The 25,305-nt window shown below is 39.6% G+C and overlaps 2 protein-coding genes across 2 annotated transcripts; both read left to right on the forward strand.

Annotated features, from left to right (window-relative positions):
- Positions 1–254: 254 nt before the first annotated feature.
- On the forward strand, positions 255–14,962 carry SPO11 (SPO11 initiator of meiotic double strand breaks). Its single transcript, XM_009951439.2, has 13 exons — positions 255–352; positions 2,886–2,999; positions 5,923–6,011; positions 6,695–6,761; positions 7,001–7,109; positions 7,751–7,837; positions 9,516–9,552; positions 9,775–9,884; positions 10,763–10,862; positions 12,163–12,200; positions 13,761–13,837; positions 14,032–14,143; positions 14,827–14,962. The coding sequence occupies exons 1-13, from the start codon at positions 255–257 to the stop codon at positions 14,944–14,946; spliced, it is 1,158 nt and encodes a 385-aa protein (XP_009949741.2). The 3' UTR covers positions 14,947–14,962.
- Positions 14,963–16,306: 1,344 nt separating this feature from the next.
- RAE1 (ribonucleic acid export 1) lies at positions 16,307–25,100 on the forward strand. The gene is made up of 12 exons (XM_086474526.1): positions 16,307–16,336; positions 16,971–17,067; positions 17,217–17,321; positions 18,149–18,241; positions 18,649–18,735; positions 19,720–19,806; positions 20,074–20,145; positions 20,719–20,826; positions 21,128–21,234; positions 21,323–21,398; positions 21,927–22,121; positions 23,738–25,100. Exons 2-12 carry the CDS (start codon positions 16,978–16,980, stop codon positions 23,822–23,824), a joined length of 1,107 nt encoding a protein of 368 aa, XP_086330652.1. The 5' UTR covers positions 16,307–16,336; positions 16,971–16,977; the 3' UTR covers positions 23,825–25,100.
- Positions 25,101–25,305: the final 205 nt, after the last annotated feature.

The raw sequence follows: 25,305 nt of genomic DNA on the forward strand, positions 1-25,305 counted from the left end.
GCTCCCCTCGGTTAGAAAGGGAGGGAGGGCAAAGCCCTCGCTCGGGCAGTCAGGGAGGGCCGGAGCATCTCGAATTTGGTTTCTACAGAAATGTTCTGCTTTTTCTCCGTGGCCTTATGGTTTGACCTCATATCATGAGTTTTAAGTCCAGCAGGCAGAATAGCCTTTTCTAATTTCTTTAATAATCTCTTTTGCCTCTTTTTAACATGGCTTCATCCCCTCCAGAGGAGTTGGATTGCTCTGCACCAGCCTTCATGGAGGACCACAGTGTGCGTTCCACTGAAGTGCCAGCTGGGGACAGGGCCAGCTTCAGGGAAACAAGTCTGTCTGGTCATGAAAGCCACGTCCCTAGGTAAAAAGATGTGCAAAATAGCACCCATACGCTCTTTCTGTGGCAATACTTAAGTAGGCAGCGCGCCATTGCACCTAACGGGCTTGTGCAGAAGTGAAAACATACTCCCCCACAAAAACCCGGGGCAGGAGGGGCTCTCACACTGCAAACAGTGTCTCCGTTCCCTCAGACCTCTTCAAAAAGTCTGTAGGTACAGACAGAAACACAGAGAACCGTGACAAAACAAACATACTGAATTTCACTAACAAAAAACTCCCGGCATTTTTTTAAAGATTCTTTCCATACACAGTATGTCAGCCTCAGAAGCTAGAACAGACCAGGAGCATCTTAAAAGTATTTTAAAAGGAAAAGGAGGTCTTTGTGGCAGGGTGTGGGAACCACATGGCTTTAGCGATGTACTGTTCTGGGTTTTGGAGTGTGTTGCTTTATTACAGTGCAGATTTTTATTTGTAACTGTTTCTCTTGTGTATTTATATTGTTAGCTTGGTAAAGGTGCTATAATATTAATCTTTTACACTATTAATATTGAAGATAATTTCTTGTGCTGCACAGAAACAAGTATCTACTATGCTGCAACCTGTTAGAAATGATGAGGCAAACCCTGTGAGATTCACAGTGCTTACCCCTTCTCTGCTCAGATTTCGCTGTTAACAAAACCAGAGTGAATTTTAAGTAGGCATACTTGGCCAGTATTTTATGTTTGCTTATTAAGGTTCAGTTAATCTCTGCAATAAGAGACAGAATATCAGCAGGGGGGACACAGAGAATTGCTGTCCTCTTCCTCCTATTTTACCACATTTACATCTTCTGTTGGCCAACAAATCGGGAAACTGGGATTGGAACAGAAACCTGGACTTTCAAATTCTGCAGCAAACTTTGAAATATATCTAGAATATTAAGACAGTTACAGTGGACAGAACCAAATATATAACTAAAACATTTATGAGTATCAAAGCAATGACACGGTTTAGATTTCCTATCTACCTATCTGCTCTTTCATCCATCTGCCCATACATATTTTTATCATCTTCAACCCTCTAGTCTTTGTTATGTTGGAGGTTTGCACTGTCGTCAGCTTTGCTTACCTATTTTACTCTTTTGCTGCATTATACATTTAGCTCACCAGCCAAGCATTTCCTCTGTGCTTAATAGAATTTTTAGTTTGGATATGGCAGTGAGATGTAGCATTTTAATTTGAAGGAAGAGACTATGAGTCTGAAAATTAGGGAATCTTGGAGTTGATTATGAAGCTATTACACGGTAGAAAATGAATTTAGATGTTGGCTGCATGACTGGGCCTTCTTGTATTATCAGCAGTGCAAAATGCTTCATTGTTTCACCTTTGGAAAGCCATTAGTCCTTCTGTGTCCAAGTTTATTCATCTGAAAAACAGAAAAAATCATTGTGTTTGTTGAATGGTTTAATATTATTGGACAAAAATGTTAGCAATACTAGTAGGGTTTTTTTGGGTTTTTTTAATACAGATACTATTACGAATAACATTTCAAAATAAAAGGTTAATACTTTCCAGAAATTGCTTTCAAAAAATTATAATCTATTTTCAGCAGAATGAGGGGTAAATGGAAGCTGAGCTACAAAATGGAAGAAACATCCAGCTGATAGAGCAGAGCTTTAATGACACTTCATTACTATTTAAGGAGGCTCGTAGCTAGGTTTTAAAATCATTCGTGCTGATTTTGTAACATAACTCATTTTGTGTGATGTGCACTGGTACTGACTCATCTTTTCTTAGGATATTACTTAATGACAAAATTGGACTTTGCTGATAAAACTTTGAGCCAAAATTAATTTTGTCTATTCTTTTAATTCCTACCTAAACTTATGATGGTATGTAGTACACTTGTAATTTTAAGGACAGCTGAAGTGTTGGAGTCAGATTGCTTAAGAAAATAAAAAGCATCTGTCATAACACTCAAACCAGCCTACAGTTTTGCTGTAAGGGATCTGCTGCAAGGTTACTTTGTCTTTTTAGGTGAAAGATACAGATTTTATTCTTTTCACAGTGCATCTGTTGAGACTAAGCCTTCATACAATTAAAACCCTTCACAGTTTGTTCAGGGCAGCAGATCAAAAGGTTAATGTGCAATAGTACAACAGGAAGTATTTGTACTCTTGAACATTTTTTAAATTTACAGCATTTAAAAACAACTTAGCCCAAGTCATAGCCAAAGCCAATATTACATCATTTATAGTAAAACATTAATCATTAGTCACAAACCAGCCAGTTGGTCTAAAAGTTCAGCTGGTGAAAAATTTGATGGTTTCAGGACTGAATAGAAATGTACTTTTAATTGTGTCCTCAGTCATGCATCTAGAATGAAAAGTCAAAGACTTTAGGGAAACTGAGCAAAACAAAATCAAAAAACAAAGGAATTCCTCCCCATTTTTGAAATCTATCCTTGAAGCAGTTTTAGATTACATTATTTTTGTCAGAGTGGTGATAGATTGTCAAAACTCAAAGTAGAACTAGATTTTATCAGATGATTTGTATAATTAATTTTCTTTGTTTCAGTTCTGAAGTTCTTGAAGCAATAGAAAATGTTATTCTAGATGTGCTTAACAGCTTGGCCCAAAAAAAAGCACCTGTTCTTACGCTGGCTAACAGATCAGACTGGAGGAACATAGAGTAAGTATTATATATTTTAAAGTCCTGCCTTATATTAATATAAGTGCCATGAATATAAATCTGATTATGTAACTTCCAGAAAAGTTAATCATACATAGTTCTAGAAGTATTAGAATCAATAAATATGGACAAATAAAAAGTAATGCTTAGTAACCACTCTGCGTGAACAGGCACCATGTATTACGGAACAGCAGACTATAGCATAAAGGGGAATGAAAAATGAAAGGGAGGTCCTATAAACAATCATTTTCTGGAAGCAGTAGAAACCAGAATTGGTAAGTTGTGTTAGAGTGAAAAAATCTGTTTCAGGCTGGAAACACTCACTAGTGATTTCATCCTCCAGTGCCTTTTCTCTGCTTCCTCTTTTCTTTTTCTCTGCTTTTCCTCATGGTATCTTATTTCTTAAAATGATAGTGATAAACTTCTCTTTTTGTTCTTCAGCAAAGATGTATCTCACCTCTTCCTGTTGTATTTCTTGCCTCTGTGTTGTGTTCTAAGCTCAATGCCAGCCAAATAAAGCAAGCCATATTTCTAATATCTAAATTTCAGCTCTTATGTCAGCTTATCTAGACAGGATCAGAGAAAAAGCAACCTGTCCTTCTTTATAACACACTTTGTGATTTGTAGAAGTTGCTTCTGTGACAGTATTTTTCCAAGGAGCTCGTTTAAACTGAAAATACCTGAAACTGAGAGATTAGTTGCTTTCTATAATACAGAAGCAGAGGGATAAAGAAGACACAAATTGATTTTTGCCTTTTGGTAGCTTTGGATGTCAGTGGGTTAAAGGACATTTAGACTGATAAGGTTGCAGAGGTGCTTGTAGGTGGACACATTACAAACATTTGAGGTTGAGAAAGCATAGCAACCCTTCCACACATTACACTTTGGTGGAATACGCATTTAATGAGAATAACAAATTTCTGTCAATCAAAAAACCTGAGAGGCCTGAAGGTAATCGGTTAACTGAAAGGCTTGTATGTTCCAGGGAATTTAATGGTTTGTGTCTTGATAGTTTAACAAAAATGTTTGACTCAGATGCCTGTAAAATTAAAATACTGTAACAAAGGTTTGCAATTTTTGGCAATCTTCAGGGAAATGGTGTTCCAGGCTAGAAAAACAAATGTGAGATGATATTTGCCATGAGAACACATAGGGGGAAAAACGTTCAAATTAAAACAAGTTAACATCACAGTATGTTAAAAATAAGACTCATCAATCACATTAAAAAAAAGCTGAACCATTATTTACGGTGGAGAAATGTAATCTCAGATATGCATTTCCATTGACTAGTGACCTGTATCCCACTTTAAATCAGCGGTTTATGAAGATTAAAATAAAAATAAATAGCCAAATAAAATAAAAACAGAACGCCAAACTATAATATGAATGGAAGAAAACGTAGTCAGTAGGGCATTTTTTTTTCTGTTTTAGACAGCCTTTTCATACCTAATCTACAAAGATGGAATCTGTGCTGGGCAGGAACTAGTAGAATGAGAGAATGATTTAAAGTTTGAAATGTTCTTTGTAAACATCTGTATATACCCAGAGAGGTATTTACCTGAGAATGATGTCAATCTGTGAGAATGCCAGGCCTAAAGTAGTACAATCGGTTTCCATTGTCCAGCTGTATCTTTCCAGACAAACAAAACCAAAAACAACAACAAAAAAAGGATTTCCCGTTAGTTGAAAGATTTAGTCCGATCTAGTGCCAGCTTGCAGTTACCTTTACGAAATACTGGTGGGAGCCACATTGATCGGGTTCTTCAGCACAGTCTTTTCTGAGAGGCAAGGAGTGTTCCTTGTTCAAGCTGACAGCAGTCCCGCCAAGTGTCGATCACTGCTTTCCCCCCGTGCAGTTACAATGTAGGGAGTGTGCGAGTGAAAAGCACAAATAACTTTTAAATGTTGCAGCACAAAAGCAAGAAAGTTACTGTGAAGCTGTCAGGCAGATGCTGCACGGTGCTGCTTGTTGTTGCTGTCACTTTAGGGACGTGCAGCGCGGTGTGTTCTGCCACCCAAAGGACGCAAGGAGCAAAACCTTCGACAAAGAAATTTAGAAACGTTATGCAGTTTTAGATGAAAGTATAGCCATTTTAGCACCAATACTTTAAAAAAGTACATACAAACCTCTGAGATGAAAAAGAATGCTTTAAAGACAGGACTGTCACATCATAAGGCACTAAAATAATTTCAAGTAAAATAATGAATCCTTAAGAAACAAACTGATTCTTTTGTTGAAATGTGCACCTTCAGACATGAAATGGTGAAACACGAAATGGTGGAGCTCATTTAGATTAAACAACTATTTAGAGAATAGGGTGGGCCACTTTTTCGTTTCCAAAAGTTAGTCATGGAATATAATTGAGTTATTCTGATAATAATTTAAAGGTATAAATTAGATAATATTATTGTAATATTAAATAACACTTTTTCATACATTCTGTATCAGAAAGTCACTGTATCAGGCTTTATTTGTATTCCAATAAGGATTCACATTTTTTTGTAATGTATTCCTTTGTTTCCATGTTAAATAATAATTGAGGCTGATATATTAACAGTTACAAACATGTAAAATATTTTTCTTGTCTCTACTTTTGACCGGAAACTTATGTATTTTAGGCTTAAATTCAGTCTTGAAGCATCTTCTGCAGAAGCTCTTTCATGTGTTGAAGCCACTGATCGGCCAGGGGGCAGTTCAGTAGTGTTTTGAATGGGTCATTTTGGCAGACAATGACTCCTGCCTGCCTGTTTCCTTTGGCCGCTACAACTCCACCCAAGTTGACGGTTTCTGTACTGAATCTGAAAATAGCACTGGCATATTTGGTTACAGGAAAGTGGTCTGAGCCTGAATTACCTTGCAGAGAGCAATTTACATATACTCAATAAGTTTACAGTTTTACTTTACTTGTTTCCAATGTATCAGATTTAAAGATTCTGTAGGTCTACAGATGATACCACGTTGTACTACAAAACAAATAAGAAGTGACTGCCCTAGATCAGCACCCAAATTTGGTAAGTTAAAAAAGTTCAAAAGCAGAATTCTTGTTTATTCTTGTATTTTAGTTCAAAACTTTGTAAAAAACCCAAACCAAACAAAAAAAAACCCCAAAACCCCACCAAACCCAAAACAAAACAAACGAACCAAAAAAAAAACAACCCACAAAAAAACTCCAAACCATAAAAAATTACTATGCACTGGGATTTAGAACTGTATGGTTAATATAACTTGATATTATGACCAGCCCTTTAGCTTTTCTGTTCTCTATTAAATTATAGTGAGTGACAGTGAAATTAATACAGTGTTCTTACAGTTTCTACCCTCCCTGAATGAATATCAGCTGAAGACATATTCAAAAGGTCTTAATGTAAAAACATCACCCTTATTCAAAAAGCTAACTAGTAAAGGGATCTTGGAATATAGAAAATATGCTAATTTCTTTTTCTAACTCAGTCATTTAATTTCTTGGCCGAGACAGCAGGGCATACATTCCCTCACTTAACTCCATGATATTTTTTCTAATTATGCTAGAAATTATTGAGTCTATTGATTAGTACAGTCTCTCTGTATTTTCACATTCAACATATATTTCAACGTTTCATTTTATGAGACATAAATCTGGGTCGATATAAAGACAAATTATTGTATATGTATTTCTGAAAATTGATAAAATATTTTTAAAAATGTATCTTTTCAGCTCTGATGCTCAAGATATTATCTATGATCTATAAGATGGTGCAGAGCAATACTTATGCAACTAAAAGGTAACACACTACATTTCTGTAATTTCAAATAAAGTTATTTTGTATTTTAAGAATGTTAGTGTGAAAAACAGCCTGTAGGATGCAAACCTGTAGGATAACGGATTCCTGTACATAAAATGCTTTAGGTTGATCTGATTATCCATGCTATATCTATAGCATTCATCCATAACTATGTAATTCTCATGACCCTACAGCTGTTTCAGTATTATAATTACAAATATAATATTTTCTCTTGATAGAGATATATATTATTCAGATACACTACTCTTTGGTAGCCAAAGTGTTGTGGACAATATAATCAATGACATTTCTTGCATGCTTAAGATACCTCGGAGAAGTCTACATATAGTAAGTGGTTTATTTTGAATGTTTTTGTCATTATTCCCAAACCATATAGACTGAAATGAAAGCTGAAATATGAAGAAACGTTATCAGTAGGAAATACATAGTTAAAATATAAAATGTCATTTGTGCCAATGAAACCTAATTGTGTTTATCACAGCCTTCGAAAGGTTTCTTTCTTCAGAGAAAACTCACAGAGTTTGCTTGCTCCAAAGAGTTTGGGACAAACTGCCAGCTAAAATCACAGGGCCTTTTGCTATTATGTAGTGAAAGCAGTGCTGAAACTTCAGACTGCAAGAGATCTGTTCAGCAACTTGTACTCAAGTGATTTGCTAACTTGGGGGTTAACCGAAAATTTAAAGTACGTCAGAGATGTAACAACCTGTCAAATTTACTTGGATCTCATGCAAGTTACAAGAATTCCTTTGTATCTAAAAATGCAGTTGTTAACGTAATTTATCATAAGGATGCCTTTATGTCCATGATGACAACAACATTGCTTAGTGTTTAAAAGGCTGATGGCAGTCGATAGCTGCTTATTACCAGTCAGAATTATTTTCAGAAGTTTCTCATTTTGCCTGTGCAATATAGTCACATAACAGGATGTAATTTCCAGTTTACTGTCTACAACTTACTATTTTTTTCAGCTGTCTACAACTAAAGGTTTTGTTGCTGGTAATTTAAGTTACACTGAAGAAGACGGTACAAAAGTGAATTGTACCTGCAGTGCAACAGTATGTATTACAAAACAGTAACAGTAATTCGTAGCATCTACCTTTGCATAACACCCTGAACCTCTTGTAGCTCAGGTTATTGTATACATTTACTATACAGACCTGTGCTTGTGCCAAATTGAGACATTACAAAACGAGAGATAAAAAGTATTGCTCAACTGTATTGCAATTCTGAAGCTCAGCTATATGCTCACCAGAAGGAATATATCCTTTGGGTATGGTTTTTAGCACTACCTTCTACCACAGGAGCCTTGCAGAGGAAGGCATGTATTTTGTGTAGCTTAGGCTTTGTGTTACAATGTTCTGTCAAATAAGTTCTCTGAATCAAAGAATCCTGGGCACTCTGAACATACTTCATTTCTGTCACAATAGATTGATTTCTGGCAGAGTAAGAAAACAAATCTCAACAGCCTGAGTTAACATACTGGTATGGTCCTCAATGAGCTGCTTCTACAACACTGGGCAGACTCCTCTAGTAGCAACAGCACAGATGAGAGACTGAACCGAGCCTCTATAATTAGAGAAAGAATCTCTTTCTGGACCCAAATTATGTTCTCATTTACCAAAGCTTAATGATGATACTCCATCAATAGAGTTGAGACTGTCTCCATGTGCCCAGCACAGTACAACCAAAGGTATATACTAGCAGGCTGTTTAGTCCCAGGATTATCGCCTACACAGGAGTTACAGACATTAGAAGGGCTTCCATTGTCAACTCATTTTGTCAAAGGTGGCACTGAGCTAAAGAGAAGTTTATAACAGTGGTTTCATAAGAGTCAAGAGCCAGAAGTGGTTTGAGGAGATGAGACTCAACTAATCTAGTCCTGAAAGATTTCCTATAGCCGTGCAGAATATGAAAGCAGGAACAGAACTGAGACTTGCTGACAGGAATTCCCGGAAAATGTGTGCATTGTACACCTAAGTCAGTAGTTTCAAGATGGAAGGATAACCTTAGCTGCCTACTATACCTGCTTTTAAGCAGAGAGTAATGTCCCCTGTTATCAATGCTCTTCTACAGCTCTTCGTATTTTTATTTGTTGAGTCGTTCCATGCTGGCACCAGAGGTGATTTAGTGGTCAGCAGTAAAAACAGACCACACACTTCAATATATACACACTCTTGCCAAGTTCTTCCTCTAGTTCCTGTTTTCTCATCCATATGCTTGCCAGATTGGGCCAATCCTAATATGAGATGTAGAGTAAACATTACTGTGTCTTCATATTGTTGCTCCAAAGTACTTACAAAATCAGGTTGTAGGTTAATAAAAAATAAGGATTTAAGGGTCTTCCAAAAAGAATACTTAGATGTTTTTAGCCTGTATTAAATTTGCAATCTTCACACCAAGCTGGCTTTTTTTCTGGTTAAGACAGATAAATGAATCAGGACATTGTTATCTCTGTAATGCCCATATGATGAACAGTCTGCTGTGGCAGTAGCACAAACACTTTTGGAAAGCATTTTGTCATAACAGGAGGACTCCTACACAACTGTACAACAGAGCAGGACACGAATGGTTGAATATGCTTATAAAGAGGTGAAAATGTCAAGATTGATCTTGTATATGGAAGAGGAATGGTTGTTTCAGGATGTAATTGTGTCCTTCATTACCTAATGTTGTTATTTTAATATATATCATTTTCTCTATTTAAAATGATTAATCTCATTTTTGTTGTTTTAGGCAGTCACTGTGCCATCTAATGTTCAAGGAATTAAAAGTATCCTTTGAGCAAGAACTCTCATTGTAGACTAAAAAAATAAAGTAAAAAGAAAGAATATTCCAAGTTAAACAATGTTCTGGTAATTTTTTCTTTGCTTGTTGGCTCTGAAATTGAGTCATGAACACTGCTTTTGGCTTCAGAACAGGTATTTTAGAGCATTTAGTTTTAATTGATTGGTGTGATGGATCATTTTACATGCAGCTAGCCTTAACAGAAAAGATTTAATCTCACATGCCAAATTTATGTTAATTGTAGAAAAAGATGCAACTTTTCAGAGACTCCTGGATGATGACTTCTGCAATAAATTGTCCCCATGCATAATGATTACAGTATGTATTTCACATTTCATTTTATCTAGCTAGATGTAAGAATTTAAGTAATACTTTAGCACTGTAGTGGTGCTCAAACAAAAAGACCGTAATAAAATGAATATGAAACCTGTCTAACATTTAAAAAATTTATGTTGTTATCCTCATAGAAATATAAAATGCACATTCTAAAGACTTATCTCCTCCAAACATCTCCTTAGAGCTTGGTATCTCGTCAACTATCACGCTGCTGCAAAGTAGCTGCCCCACTCAGTCTTAAGAAAGGCTTAACTGTTGAGTAACCTTTTGTCCTTCAGGATCCCAGCAAACCCAAATGGAACAGAATTAGTTGATTTTGGATTGTACTGAAAGAGCTCTGGAGCCTGGAGAACTAACAAGAATGTGTAAATGCAATATGCATGCCTACTTGTTCTGGGACAAATCTGGCCCACAACGAGGAAAAAACCACATCCCCATCCCTGAGAGAGAGAAGCATTTATACTGTGCCGCGTGTTGCCCAGTCACAGCCAGTCAGAGCAAGAACTTGTTTTATATTGTTTCATTAGTGCCATCAATATTTTTGAGAAGAAAAAAGTGGTGTTCTCACACCAACTTATACAGATACCGGGGTGCATCTCTACATCAACTCCCAGACCTTACAAACTAACTCCTTGAACAGAGGAATGCACGATACTCCTGCAGTGCCTGCAACCCAGAACATCCGCCGTGCTGCTCCCCAGCCCCTTCCTCCTTCCCTCTCACAGAACCAAGACAGGAGCATAGAACTTTCCCTTCATTTTGTTTGTTTGCTTGCTTTTAAATGACAAATGTAAACACATATTTAGCCAGATCTTGTTTTAATTAATTTAAGCCTGTCTGCTTTTATTTTATTTCCTTAGGGAAGAGGCGTACCAGATCTTAATACACGACTTTTGGTCAGGAAGCTGTGGGATTCTTTTCAAATTCCTATTTTCACCCTTATGGATGCAGATCCACACGGTAAATCTATAGAGGTTCAATGACATAAAAGGAAAGCAAAATTGATCTAATCTCGCTTGTATGGGAAGGTACTCAGAGCACAGAGATCCAACACAATCAGAAGGCTCCTGATTTATGCAGGATATATCTAGGAGTACGGAAGGAGTTTAACTGAAACATTGGTATTGGCTTTAAATCCCATTGAATATGCCCTTCCCCTCTGTGGGGATTTGTTGTGCTTTGAGGTATTAGTAAGAATCTTACTTTGTACCTAAAAAGGAAAAAAAAAATAAAATTCATAGCTCAGAATAGAGCTAGATTTTGAAAGTTCCCTTGCGCCTAAAAAAAGAGGATAAAGATAATTGACTTTTATGTTCCATTGCATGATAACACTGATTTTAACGGGAGTTAGGTACTTGACCACGTCTAAAAGTCTCAGGAGGCCCTAGCTGCATCTTTACAGAGTTAAATACCATTGAAAATGTTGCTCTGTCAAGAATTCCAGCTGTTGGCTATACTGTTCCTTTTGTAAAATAAAAGGAAATAACAGGAACTTTCGTAAATGTAGCTTAGTTTGGTATAAAGCAAAACTTTTAACTACATCATGATCCTTAGGCCAGACAGACATGAAGAAAATAGTATGTTTGAGCAAAGTGAGCCTTTATTGGTTTTAAAGTGGTTCACACACAGTTATATTAATAATTCAGCCCTCATGTCAATATTTACAGTAGTGAAAGCTAGAAACAACAAGTCTGATGCCAACAGGAATGAAGTTAATCCTAAAAGAAGTCCATCCCATTCTGGATGTGCTGTTCTGTTACACCAGTGGCAGGTCTGAATTTTCATGAGGGATTCCGTGTATGAGTGTGTATGCCTTAGGTTGAATTCAGAGTCTGAATTCACAAACACAAAAGGCAGAAAGTCTCTTATGTATCTACACTGATCCCACCTGAAATTCGGGAGATTACTGCAAAACGAGAAGCAGCTGCTCAAAGCAATAGCATTAAGAGATACGGATTACACAGGACAAAGACACGTTTTGTGATAGATGCTGGACAATGTGTAAAAGAGCTGATTATCCTTGGGTTTGAATTGACTATGCACAGACAGTGTGAAACATTTAACTATATAAAGGTGACGTATTATGCTCAAATTCTCATTATTTTGACATACTCTAAAAATAATTGTAAACCATAAAGAACCTCACTAACCATAAAGCCGTAACTGTTATGCCATAAAACTGAATTCTTAACGCAGTCTTCTTAAACATGCCCAGCGTGCAGACAAACAGACACTTGACATTTGCTATTCTGCAACCTAGGTGTAGAAATAATGTGTATCTACAAATATGGATCTGTGGTGAGTATAATTTTTCCACATCAAATACATTGTTTTGTAGCCCAGCCTTGAAGCTGGAATGTATGAAATGCTGTAGCCTTTGTTAGAACAATTACTGCCTTTGATCATTTTGTTTCAACACAAAGACACAGGTTTTTTAGGCCTTACATACCTGCAGAAACACCTTCTTCCTGCAACAAAAAGAAATGGGATAGCAATGACAGGTGTTTCATTTCACCATACTTCACAATTTTTCCCTGCTGCACAGGCAGTGTTCAGGCAGTCCAAATAGAAAAGTGTTCTCCGTTTTGCTTCGTTTCTGCCTTAGGAGAGGTATGAGGCTGGAGGGACTTTGGGAGGAGGAGCACGTAAGTTGGCAGATGGGTGATTCTCCACAAAATGATGTTACGTTGGTATAGATCGTGTTTTGGGGTGGGAATTTGCTTATGGATGCAGATGTCAATGTGGAACATTATGGAAGACGAGGCAAGGGGACAAGAAGGCATCATTATATTGCGCTGCTAAAAGACGAGGTGCAGGAAGACAATATGGAAGGCAGATGGACTGAGGTGAAGGCAGAGGGCGGGAGCGGACGGGTGAACTGTTCAGTAGAGCAATGGAGAAAGAACACCCAAAGTAAGAAACAAAACCAAAACCAAAATGAACTCCAGAAAACTGTCAGACATTGATGATGTCAGAGTCCAAATACATGTCATAACATATGCCTCAAGGACATCCAGGGAGACAGATCTCTCCAGTTTTCAGGTGAGCTGTCATGCCTTCAGCTCTCCTACAATGGTGTGTAAACTGATAAAACGCCATCTTTCAGGATTAAATTAAGTGGTCAGGTTCCTTTGAAAGCTTATGTTGTTCCGTTACAGAGCAACAGGGGTATCAAACAAACCAGAGTATGTCAAGCTCCCCACAAACAATGGAAGTTTTCCTTTGTACAACATGTAACTGAACCGTGAGGCTTTGCTGTAGATGACAAATGTTTTCATGGATGCTAAAAGCATCCTGACAAAATCAAGTATTACACCACCACCACTTCTGCCTCAGAAAGTCACAAACCATTGGCAGCAGGGGGAGTGTTCTGAGGAGTAGCATTAATTGCTTATTTGTTTTTACACTTTTCCCTAAGATATATACTGTAGCTATGATACTGGACCAGGTGCTTGAGCTATTTTTATATGACGTGGTACTTTCCAGCAGAAAATATCAGAAATTTCCAGATTTGATTGTCATTGCTCCCCCTGGATTTTTTTTTTTTTTTTTTTTTTTGACAATCAGATTCATATTGACTGTAAAAAACCCAAACCAAACCCATTCAGACTAGACGAGCCTAAATTGGACTAGTCTAGAATCTGCCATGGCCTGAAGGGTGCAAATCTTAGCGAAGGAACGGTTTCTGGCAAGGGGATATGGTGAGCTTCAGCGCGCTACGTTCTCCTACAGCGTTCTGATAGTGAAAACACCTAATTACCTTTGTAATAAAATCTGACCATGACCATGGAAGGCATATGTCTCAAATGATTTAAACTAAAAGTCGCTGAATGTTATAGCTGACCTTTCTTATTTTAGTCAATGTCTTTTGAGGCCCATCATCTCACCGTCCCATCCATAAAGTGGCTTGGTCTCCTTCCATCTGACCTTGAAAGGTTAGTTACCTTCCCCAAAGAAACAAAGTCTTCTTCTGTTTCATAGTCAGCAAAGGCAATCTGACTTTATGCACAAAAGACAACTGACATTTAAATTCATTATTCATTTCATACATTATTTTGGCTTAATATAGACAAACAAGTTGGAACAAATAAGTATATGAGAAAATTTAACAACTTTATTTTCTTTTCAGATTAAATATATGCAAAGATGTCCTGATTCCACTTACGAAGCAAGACCAAACCAAGCTAGCGAGCATTCAGAAGAGACCTTACATTGCTTGTCAGCCAGCGTGGAAAAAAGAAGTACGTATAAACCTACCCTTTCCTGTTTCTTACTCCCCAGGAGACAGATCCTATTACCCGCAGTCCTGGTCCCCTTTATGGTGACAACCTCGCAGTGTAGCAGAACCACCGAGGTTTTGCAGCCCTAAAAGGCGGCAAGATTGAGAAAGCCCGTGCCTGGGGCTGTCCCTCTGAATCAGTGGGCCCCAGTGGCGCACAGGCCACAACCGGCACCATTTTCAGCTTCCCTGCCATTAGTCATCTGATGATCACATGGGATTTCACTGCTTTCCTAAATATTACGGAACACATTGCGTCTCTACAAGTAGGGGACCGCTTACAGCCGTCACTTACTCAGCACTAGACCTCTAGTCTTGCCTGTGGCTTCTGGAGCGTGTATCTCAGTTCCAGCATGATTGTGTGGAATGGTTAGAGAGGGGGAAAAGGTACTGGGAGCCTTTTCCTTCCTGTTCACACTCACCAATCGCTGGTGTTCCTGTGAGGTACACACTAGAGAACACACGGACATACAACACCACGAATCTCAGCTCAGCGTCAGGGATTTTGCAGCACCATTTCCAGCCACACTGACCTTACAGTTCTACCTGCCCATCCACCAAGCGCAGTTCTTGCTTACATGATTACCTGGGTCAGGCTGCTACAGCCTCACACGTTAATTTGTTTGTTTGTTTGTTTGTTTTTAGCTGGAAATTATGGCAGCATCTAAACTGAAAGCTGAAATCCAAGTTTTAACTTCGCTTTCATCCGATTACCTTTCCAGAGTCTATTTACCAAACAAACTGCAGTTTGGCGGGTGGCTGTGAATGCTTGTTTGCAAGTGAAAGGTTTTTTCTTGGTTCTGATTTATTTTGTTGACTGCTCTTAGCAAAAATGCAGAGCCACAGAGGAGTTTGCTTCAGTTTCTTGTTAGGTTTCTTTATCCCTGTATCTAGATTATCACTGTCCCTTTTTCCCCTTTCAAACCGTAAGAGAGATTACGGCTCTTTCACCGAATACCGTCGCTGCCATTCTGTGGCTGCTGCGGTAAGAGTGCCAAACACAACGGTACAGACATAAAAAGACAATGAAAGACGTTCTTTCTGGCCAGAAAACGTTCCGTTCAAAAATGTATCGAGGAATTGCTTTGCCTTCTGTCTTAAAGCTCAAGATGACGCTGTATCAACTCTTTTAGTTTTGAAGAGAGTGAAAGACTTCAACAATTCATTGTATGTGCCTCCTTTTTGGAAATCATTTTAAGCACAGCATTGTGGCATTTTGTGTTCACTGTAAATTCAGGCCGAAAAGTCAGAGACAACTCTCCGTTACCGCGTATCTCCAGCAGCTATAAATGTTCCAGCAGCCAAATCACTGTTTGTCTTCGGTGAACACGCAAGCGGGATGTTACTGATTAAGAATTTAATAAACAATCCTGTTAATGATGCTCATCACAACAGAATCCCTTGTTCGTTTTCGGTATTTAGTTGGCTCTAAAACAGTAAAAAGGCGCACGAAACTGTGGCGATTGAAGCGCACAACAAATTTTCTGTGAGGAAACCCAGCTGGCGGCATTGCGAACGCTTCCAGCGCCGACCTACGCAGCTGCCAGCACGATCTGGGGGCAGCGCTCTCGGCACTTACCCAGCGGGGGGGTTATTGCTGTTCCACCGGGGTTCAAGGCAAAAGGAATTAAAACTCCTTTTTATTTACCGCCTACCAGGAACTCCCAGCGTCTGGGTGCGCAGCCTGCCGAGCCGCAGGATGGACACCGGGCCGTCCCGCCCGCAGGTGCGACGGCAGGGGCGCTCCTCACCGCGGGAGGGGCGGACCACCCCGCGGGCCCGGTTCGGTTCGGACGCAGCAGCCCCGCCCAGGCCCGGCCTCGGGCAGGCTGTACTGTCGTGACACGCGCGGCACCGCTCTACCGAAAGTGACGCTTCCCCTCGCTCAGCAGCTGTGCTTAGTGCCGCTCTGCCACCCAAGGCAGCGCCCGGCCCGCCGCACCGGCCCGCCATCACCCGCCGGGCCCTGCTCCCGGGCCTGCCCCCTCTCGGCCCCTGCTCGCCCCGCCTCGCCTCGCCAGGGCGCAGGCGCAGCCACCGCCCCGCCGGCCGCGGCGCTTGCGCAGAGAGACGCGGCCTGCCCTAGTCCCGCCGCCTCGGTAGCCGCTGGGCCGCGTCGCTGGAGGGAGCGGGCCGGAGCGGGCCTGCCACACGGGTGAGGGAGGGTCGGCGCCGGCGTCCGCCCCGCGCTCCCGGGCGGCCTCGCCTCGCCCCGCCTCGCCTGCGGCAGCGCCGCGGTCTGCGGGCGCCTTCCGCCCCGCTCTAACGGCCCCCCTCTCCCGCGAACGGCCGCTCCCCGCGCCGGCCGCTGGCCGGTTCTGCCAGTGGGGAAGAGGGACCCCTGCGAAATGGCGTGTCCTCGCCTGCCGGGCGTCTTCGCTGTCCCGCCGGGCGGGCTGTAGGCCGAGACGCGAGGCTGGGGCGTCTGCTGGCGAGGGAGCACCTCCGGGGCGGGCTGTGCCAGGAGCGGGGTCCCGAGGCGGCGTTGCTCCCGCAGCCCGGCGGTGTCCGGGGAGGGTTGAGGGGCGGGGGGGCGCGTTAGCTCTTGCCAGGTGACGTCCGGAGAGGGATTCCAGACCGTGGTGCCAGGATGGCCGACCGACAAGTGTCAGGGGTCCATTGCAACGAGAACTGCGGGGTTTTATTTATTTATTTATTATTTTTTTTTATATCCTTGGGTGCCTCCCGGGCAGGGGGTGAGGTGTGTGCTGGTGTAGTGGCTGCAGTGAGACACCCTAGGGATGCTTGAGGGCCTTGCAGGCCTCAGTAAGCCTTTTCCTTGTTTGCAGGGCAAGGATGAGCCTGTTTGGATCAACGTCAGGGTTTGGTACTGGAGGTACTGGCATGTTTGGCAGTACAACTGCAGATAACCATAATCCAATGAAGGTACGTGCGTTAGCCCCCGTGGGAATGACTGTTCTGCTGTGGTTTGTGTGTCACAGCAGTACCTACAAACTCACCCTATAGAAGTAGTAGTATCTCAGTGCGCAGTTTTCAAATGTGGTTAATTTTGTTTTGTTTTCTGTCCTTTATAGGATATTGAAGTAACATCTCCACCTGATGACAGCATATCTTGTTTAGCATTTAGTCCACCAACATTGCCGGGTAATTTCCTCATTGCAGGTTCATGGGCAAATGATGTAAGTACTCACAGTCAGACCTGCAGATGAATAAAGTGGGAGCATTGTTGCCTAAACTGCAAAATGTGATCCTAAAAGCTTGTTCCAGGGCACCTGACAATCTTCCTTTTTGCAGAACCGTAAAGGTGCCCAGGCAGTAAGTTTGACATAGTTGAGATGTTTCAGCTGAGAAATTCAGTTGTGGTCTTCAGATAAGTCGTTCCCCTGCATGTGTGTTTTAAGCTTCAGCTCCGAATATGTAGTCAATGATTTCTCTGTCAGATTTTTATTACCTGCATTTTTCCTACTTGTTTGTTTTTTAGCTTTGTTTTTCTATACAATTAGGCTAATGTAATTAGGCTTTCCCCAGTGAAAGAACCATGAACACCGTGTTAAATCAGCTAGTTTGACACTGTAGTCTCAAAAAGATTAAGTTCCTACAGCCTTATTGGAGTTTGTTTGGATTGAAGGGTGAGATCCCAATTGGCAGAAACAGGGAGGGAAGACAAGCATGAGCGCGTTTTTTAACTGCTCTGTCTGGTCTGTTGGCCAGTAGCCTGCAGCAGGCAGCTGCTTCCTTGTTGGCAGTCCAGCGTTCTCCAGGAGAGCACTGGAAGGTGTTACGTGATTGTAAGGCACTTTTGAGGTGGGGTTGACATTGTGGGGTTGAGCTGTGGCTGTACGGGTGAAAGGAACATAATCAGAAAATCAGGTTTCACTAGTTTTGAAAGCTCAGTGCTTACAGTCATACTTTTTGTTGGATAAACTGAGGCAGGGGTCTTGAAGAAAAGAAGTCTTAGGAGTTCTTAGTGTTAACGTTATGTTTGTATACACTTCTCCTGTTACAGGTTCGCTGCTGGGAAGTTCAGGATAATGGACAGACAATTCCAAAGGCTCAGCAGATGCACACAGGGCCTGTACTAGATGGCTGCTGGAGTGATGTATGTTTCTATCTGAAAATAAATGAACAATTTTTACCCAAACAGTAAATAAATTTGGATGTGGTTTCTGAACAGACATGAGCGCCACATGTAGATGCAGCCCATGATTGTTGTATAGACTTGCATGCTAAGCCTGTCCTAATTGAATGGACTAACATGAGCGTAAGAAGGGTAAAAGTGAGTTTAAAAGGAAGAATGTATCTAAAGCTAGATAAGAGCTAGCACAGTTTTCTCTTTTATGACATAGTCCTAAATAAATTTCCATTTTTGTTTCTTCTGTCTTACAATCTCAGTATATGTTACATTAATGTTATGTTATTACTAGAAGGGAGTAAGATGTGGCAGTTTTCTAACAGATACCGCGTGATAGAGCTGTTTCATCTCTTGGCCTTATTCTTGTTTTTTAGGATGGGAGTAAAGTATTTACTGCATCCTGTGATAAAACTGCTAAAATGTGGGATCTCAACAGTAATCAAGCTATTCAGATTGCACAAGTAAGTAAGCAAGCCCCAAGCTATTAGGTGGTTTTTTTCCCTTTTCCATTTTTATTAAAAGCTAGGGTTATTAGCAAAGTAAGCTGGTGTTTAGTGCTTCTGGACTAGATACTGCTATATGAAAAAGAGGTTGCAGGGTGCTTTTGATATTTTTGAGATAATGAAGTGCACATGAATAGGGAGACCTGTGATCAAAGTAATTTGAAGAACCTGAGTAGCTGTTTCCTCTGTTTTACTTGAGAGAGCTCTTTCCATTGGTGCTGTGATCTCACCAAGTCACTCTGCTGCATTGTAGGGAAAAATTTTGTTAAGAAATCGTTGAATTCACTTTCACAAATACCAGCTTTCCGTTGCATCAATAGCGGGGATTATAATTTACATTCTGAATTTAGAAGTGAATCTCTGTTCATGGAATATGTAGGTATGGTGAATAAAATGAGTTACCAGTTACATAATTTAGACATTTAGTCTTTTTAATGGTTGTTTTTTGTATCTTATTTGAGGTGATAAAATTCATATTCTCAGCCTTGATTTTAAAATCTTGTTGGTGTAATTAACATAGGCCTTTCTTCTGCCGCTCTTGTCAGAAGAATCTGGGGTTTATATTAGTTTGTAATAAATAACGTACTATATTAAGGTGTTGATTTTTAGCATGATGGATAATATTCTTTATAAATACACAGGAAGTGCTGCTGTTCATAATTTCTATTTCTGCTGTGACCATCATCCTATACAGGGTGACTTGATTGTAGTACTTTGTGTCAGGAACCATTTTATTTCTTACATGGGTGATTTTATAGCACTAAACAACACAATAAGGTCACGATCAACATTTATCCTTAATGCTGTGACTAAAATAATGAATACCATTTCTTGAATGGATAAGTTAAATACATACAAACAATATGAGAAGCATAAACAGGAGAATTGAACTGTTATCTTAGTAAATGTATGCGTGTTTGTCCTTTTTTTTTTTTTCTTCAGCATGATGCTCCTGTGAAGACTATCCATTGGATTAAAGCACCAAATTATAGCTGTGTGATGACAGGAAGCTGGGATAAGACTTTGAAGGTATGGGGTTTTTTTACCTGAACAAATGAACACAATGTGTGCTAGTAATCTGTGTATGAAAATATTTATGTGAAATGAAAATGTTCTGTTAAACGCTAGTACAAGAAACAGATTAATGAAATAGCCTCACATCAGAGAACTGCAGTGTTCTGGCTGTAGACAAGAATGGAACAACTTGATACCAATTGCGTTCTCTTTACTAAAGTGATTTAAATGGTGCGTTCTCAATTCTAAGCTTAAGTTTGTTCATTTTTCTGTTTCCATCAGTTCTGGGATACCCGTTCACCAACACCTATGATGACGTTGCAGCTCCCTGAAAGATGCTATTGTGCAGATGTGGTAAGCCATGATCTACGGGAAACGGGTGTCAGCCAGATGACCGGGAGCATGAATAAACTGGCAGTCTTTGAGGCTTCTGTGGATTAGCACTGAGTACTGACTGTTCGTATAGAATCATAGAATAGTATTTGATCTCTGTGTGACTTTTAGCAATAAGACATAAATTGATCGTGATCAGGCTCTGGAAAATAGGTATTTGTGTCCCATAGAGCACACTTGGTATCCTTTTGACAGCACAAAACCAAATCGGCTCTAGGACTGACCTACCCTCATTTCTGGATGAGTTTGCATTGCCACTGTTGCGATTCAGATTGGAAGGATCACCTAATAATTAGGTGGTGTTTGGTATATTTAATTTCTCAATGGCAGGGAAGAACTTTGTTTTGTTTGAAGATATGTCTACAAATGAACTTTGTTCTTTCTCTTCCCCTTTCCCTCCCTCTCTTACCCTAGAAAATAGTCTGATTCTTTTAACTTCTTCAGGGATTTCTGCAAAATAGTAAATAGAATTCTCTGCCATGCTATTATTAACACAAGTGTCTCTCTTCCAACCTATTTTCCAACCTCATCCAGGTTCATCCTATGGCTGCTGTGGCCACTGCAGAAAGGGGTTTGATAGTGTACCAGTTAGAGAATCAACCTTCTGAATTTCGAAGAATAGAATCTCCTCTTAAACACCAGGTAAATTATTGTATTTATACAGATTGTAGAAATTCTGGGCTTGCCATTTTGGGGTAAAAATAAACAGTGTTTCAAAACCAAAGTACTTTATCTTGGTATGGCACGTGTCGTGGATTGCCGCTGCTCTGTTGCTCATCTTCATAAGGATTTAGAAATTTAATTACTTGACCTTGTTTGTGTGTTTGCTTTACTTTGCATTGATGTACGTGATGTTTTGTGTCCCTGTGGAAAACAGTCAGCATTCAGAAAATCTGGCCCTCAGGCTTCTGTCTAAAATGCTCTGTATCTTTCTCAAATTCAGCATCGCTGTGTTGCTATTTTTAAAGACAAAGTGAACAAACCTACTGGATTTGCCCTTGGAAGTATTGAAGGAAGAGTAGCTATTCATTATATCAACCCCCCAAATCCGTAAGTATCATTTAATAAAACATCCTTTCTTTATATTGCTCAGTTTACAATGAGGAAAGTTAAAAACCTGGTTTTTTTCTTTCCCCAGTGCAAAAGATAATTTTACTTTTAAATGTCATCGCTCCAATGGAACAAACACATCAGCACCTCAGGATATCTATGCTGTAAGTGTCCAACATATACCACTAGATCGTTTGTACAGGGCAATACACCCTCTTAATGTAAAATTGGCTATGAAATTTTGAAAATTGGCTATTGGCCTTTTATCTTGCCTGAAGTTGCCCTAGATGTGTGTTTGACGACCAGTCGTAGTCATATGATAAGAGGAAAGACAGATTTTTGTACTTCCTTAAAACAAGCACTGGATCAGCCGTTCATTGAATCTCCTTGATGGAGATGACACTTGTTAATTTTGCTGGTATTGAAGCAATACGTAATACAGTTTGTGATGGGATTATGCATTGAATCTTCAGATACTACAAAGAAGGTGATGCTTTCCTTGTTGCTTTGGTGGGTTTTTTGTTTTGTTTTGTTTTTTTTCAGAGAACATGTGTGAAAACACTTTAGAAAAAGAAGAACTGTGTCTACTTGAAAAAATCTTTCTTGTGTATTCACTGTCTCGAGATTCAGCCCATGTATTGTGAGTGTTCCCACGTGTGGTGCTTTACGTAGTATTTTTTATGATTCCGCAGGTAAATGGGATAGCGTTTCACCCTGTCCATGGTACTCTTGCCACAGTAGGATCTGATGGTAGATTCAGCTTTTGGGATAAAGATGCACGAACGAAGCTAAAAACCTCAGAACAACTTGACCAGCCGATATCTGCTTGTTGTTTCAACCACAACGGCAATATATTTGCGTACGCGTCCAGTTACGATTGGTCGAAGGTAAGAGGTTCAGGCTGGAATTCGTGCTGCAGTGGACCACTAAGGCGATCCTTTTCACAGGAGGCTTTCACTGTTCTTTGTGAATAGGAGCTGAGTCTTCCTCATCTCACAAGCGTGCAAGAGAACTTACAACGGGCGTTTTAGCCGTCTGATGGGATGTGACCCTGAAGTAGGGCATTCCTTGGGTTTTAGCTTCAGTCGGACGAGATTGCTAAACAACGCTGTTTTGCAAATGTAGATGAGCAAAATGTAAATTACAGGATTCAGAAGCTATTCTGGTTGCTCACACACGTTCTGCTGTGGGGAATGTCATGGGGGCAATGTAGCACCCTAACAGGTTCCCACAAATCTCTTTAAAATGCATGTCTGTGATGCTTCTGCAGATTGTTTTTAGCTTAAAAAAAAAGAGATACGACTGTGGTTGTGAACCCTTAAACTGGTGTTTATTGTTATTATTTCCAATACCATTCAGTGCAGCTTGCTGGTAGCACTTGTTTATGTATTTCTCTTCCAAACTTGACTCAACAATAAATCATACAGATGCAAGAGAATCACAACAAACCATAATATATGGAGACTCAATAGTTTAAGGAGGGAGTAGCAAGGTTGAAATGTAACTGATTTTAATGGAATAGCAACTTCCATTAGAAGTATTATGTTCCTGTGGTAACTAGAGCTTTTACACTTGAGGATGATACTCCTTGTGTTTTTGACTTCCACAAATGCAGAAATCACACCGATGAACTTGATTGCATGCCAAAATTTTAATTTACTGCATTGTATCTAGTCTTCTGTGTGCTGCCCCAAGCAAGATAACTTCGTTAGACATTAGGGCAGGTGAATTCTTCTGTTCTTAGTGCTTGGGTGGACTGCCGTGGTAGAGCTGTACCGAGGTACCTTTCACATCTGTAAATCAATATTAAGTAGTGAAACCAGTAGGTACTAAATTTGTTTTAGAACCATTTCTGTCGAGTAGAGTTGGTAATTCTCAAGTTATGAGTTGGACCTCAGTACCTTTACTAGTGATTACTCTGCCTGGTTTGATTCCTTGTGTATCGAGTCAGTAACGTGTATGCAAATAACGTCCACCTGCAGAATGGTGCAGCTGCATCTGCAGTTGGGAAACGGCTCTTCTTGCAGTTGCCTGTAGAACTTGGGCTTCATTTTGAAAAAAATGTGACCTTACTTCATTTAAAAGATAGAAGATACAAAGTGATACTGGGCAGCTGGTTTAAGTTTTAGTTTCTTCACTGCCTAGAATGACTTTTTTTTTAAAAAAAAAAATCATTTTGAGGTCTTATGCTGCCTCTATAAAGTAGAACTTAGAGATATGTGGTTATTTTTTTATGAAAAGGTTTTTTTATACCTTAAAAATGGATAAACATCCCTTAAATTTTATTTTCTATCCACTTACATAATTTATATGCATTTATATAATTGTGATTACTTGTTCTAGTAAGCTGTTTCTAATCCACCAGTGTTGTCCAATATCTGGTCTCAAAGACTTCAAGATTAAATTGTAATAAAAAGTAATGGAATATTCATAATCTTATATTTTAAGGTAATGGTGATATTTCTTCTTTGAAGAGAGTAATACAGATGATTTTTCTTTTTAGGGTCATGAATTTTATAATCCACAAAAGAAAAACTACATTTTTCTGCGAAATGCAGCAGAAGAGCTAAAGCCTAGGAATAAGAAGTAGTGAGCGTGAGTCTGACTTGTGTCACTCTACTGTTTTTCTGCCATTCCTGCCTCTACTCCACTGCTCTTCTGCCATTTGTGCCCTGTCGCACCATGGTTCAGTCAACTTGGGATCGCTAACGTTTAGCAGGAACTGTAAAAATTACATTAAATATATTCTGACTTGCTGGAGAACGTTGTTTCAAATTGGATACTGCAATGTGTGTAAGAGAGCGGCTAGTACTCGGATGACTCAACCACTGTCTGTTCCACAGCAATAACAAAATTGCGGCAGAATCTAAATCTGGGTTAGATATTCCTGCTTACAAGTACAACCATTTGTATCTATGGATTTATTTTATTAGTACTACATTAAAATATGTTAATTATAATAGTTCTGGAGAAGTTGTATAAATACTGTATTTTTTGTAAGTACTTGAAGAATTGCAAGTAATTCTTCTCAAAGGAGGCTTGTTATTACTTACTAATCAGGGTTCTTTGATTGCTTTTTGGGTTTTAAAGTGGAAATATTGTCTGCTATATGGCAGGAAGAAATGCCTTGCAAATTGTTTTCCCTCATTTTTTGGATGAATTTGGTAGGTATGTATGTGGCCAACAGCAGTGACAGAAACTCAAGACAGAAGATGGGCACAGTGCAAATTCTGCTTCAGTTTTTTTCTCATGCTCCACCAATGGACACAGCTCTTGAGCCAATGATACCCGTGCTTACCCTAGTGCAAAGGAGAAACTGTCAGTTGTGCCAAGTGATACGTGGTTCAGTAATACGAGCAAACCATTAGAGGGTTTGTTTTGTTCATGACCAAACTAATGTATGAAAAATACTTCTGGCCTAAATTGCTTTAAAACTGACACCTTTTGGAGTTAAAAGGTGGTTCTTTTGTATCTCTCTTAACAGGTTTTTGTCCCTTGACAGGGGTCTCTGGACTGAAAAGAAGTACTTGTTTTTGTATTAACTAGAAAATAGTGCTGGTGAGTTTCATCCTGATCAAAAATGCTGTGAAACAAAACAAATGTGTCTCTTTCTGACTTGAATCTACCACTGTTTACTTTTAACCAGCCAGTTGTACACATGCCAAAGTTTTCTTCATAGAAGTGAATGCTTATTATTCCTGTTTAACTATTGTTTGTTTGATAATGGCTAAATAAAAATGGGGAGGCGCATGTATAGAAATACCTGTCATATTGTACAAATTCTCTGTAAAACTGTATGTTGCAACACTTATGGTTATGGATTCATGCTACGTTTCAAATAAAATTTTTACTAAGTGCTTTTCTTATATTCAAAAGATTTATTCCAATGACGTGGGCAAGGTGATGTGCTTCACTTCTGAAAACAGCTTCTTGTCCTTTCACTGTAATTCAGATACACTTTTCTGAAAGTGAAGTACTCTTCTCCAGCTGCTTGAGCTGGGAATCTAATGCTTTTTCCAGTTGCTCTTTCATTATGAATGATTCCTGTGGTTTTGCATCAAAGAATTAAGA

This window comes from Leptosomus discolor, chromosome 17 (genome assembly GCF_034619465.1).
Source record: "Leptosomus discolor isolate bLepDis1 chromosome 17, bLepDis1.hap2, whole genome shotgun sequence".
NCBI classification, from domain to species: Eukaryota; Metazoa; Chordata; class Aves; order Leptosomiformes; family Leptosomidae; genus Leptosomus; species Leptosomus discolor.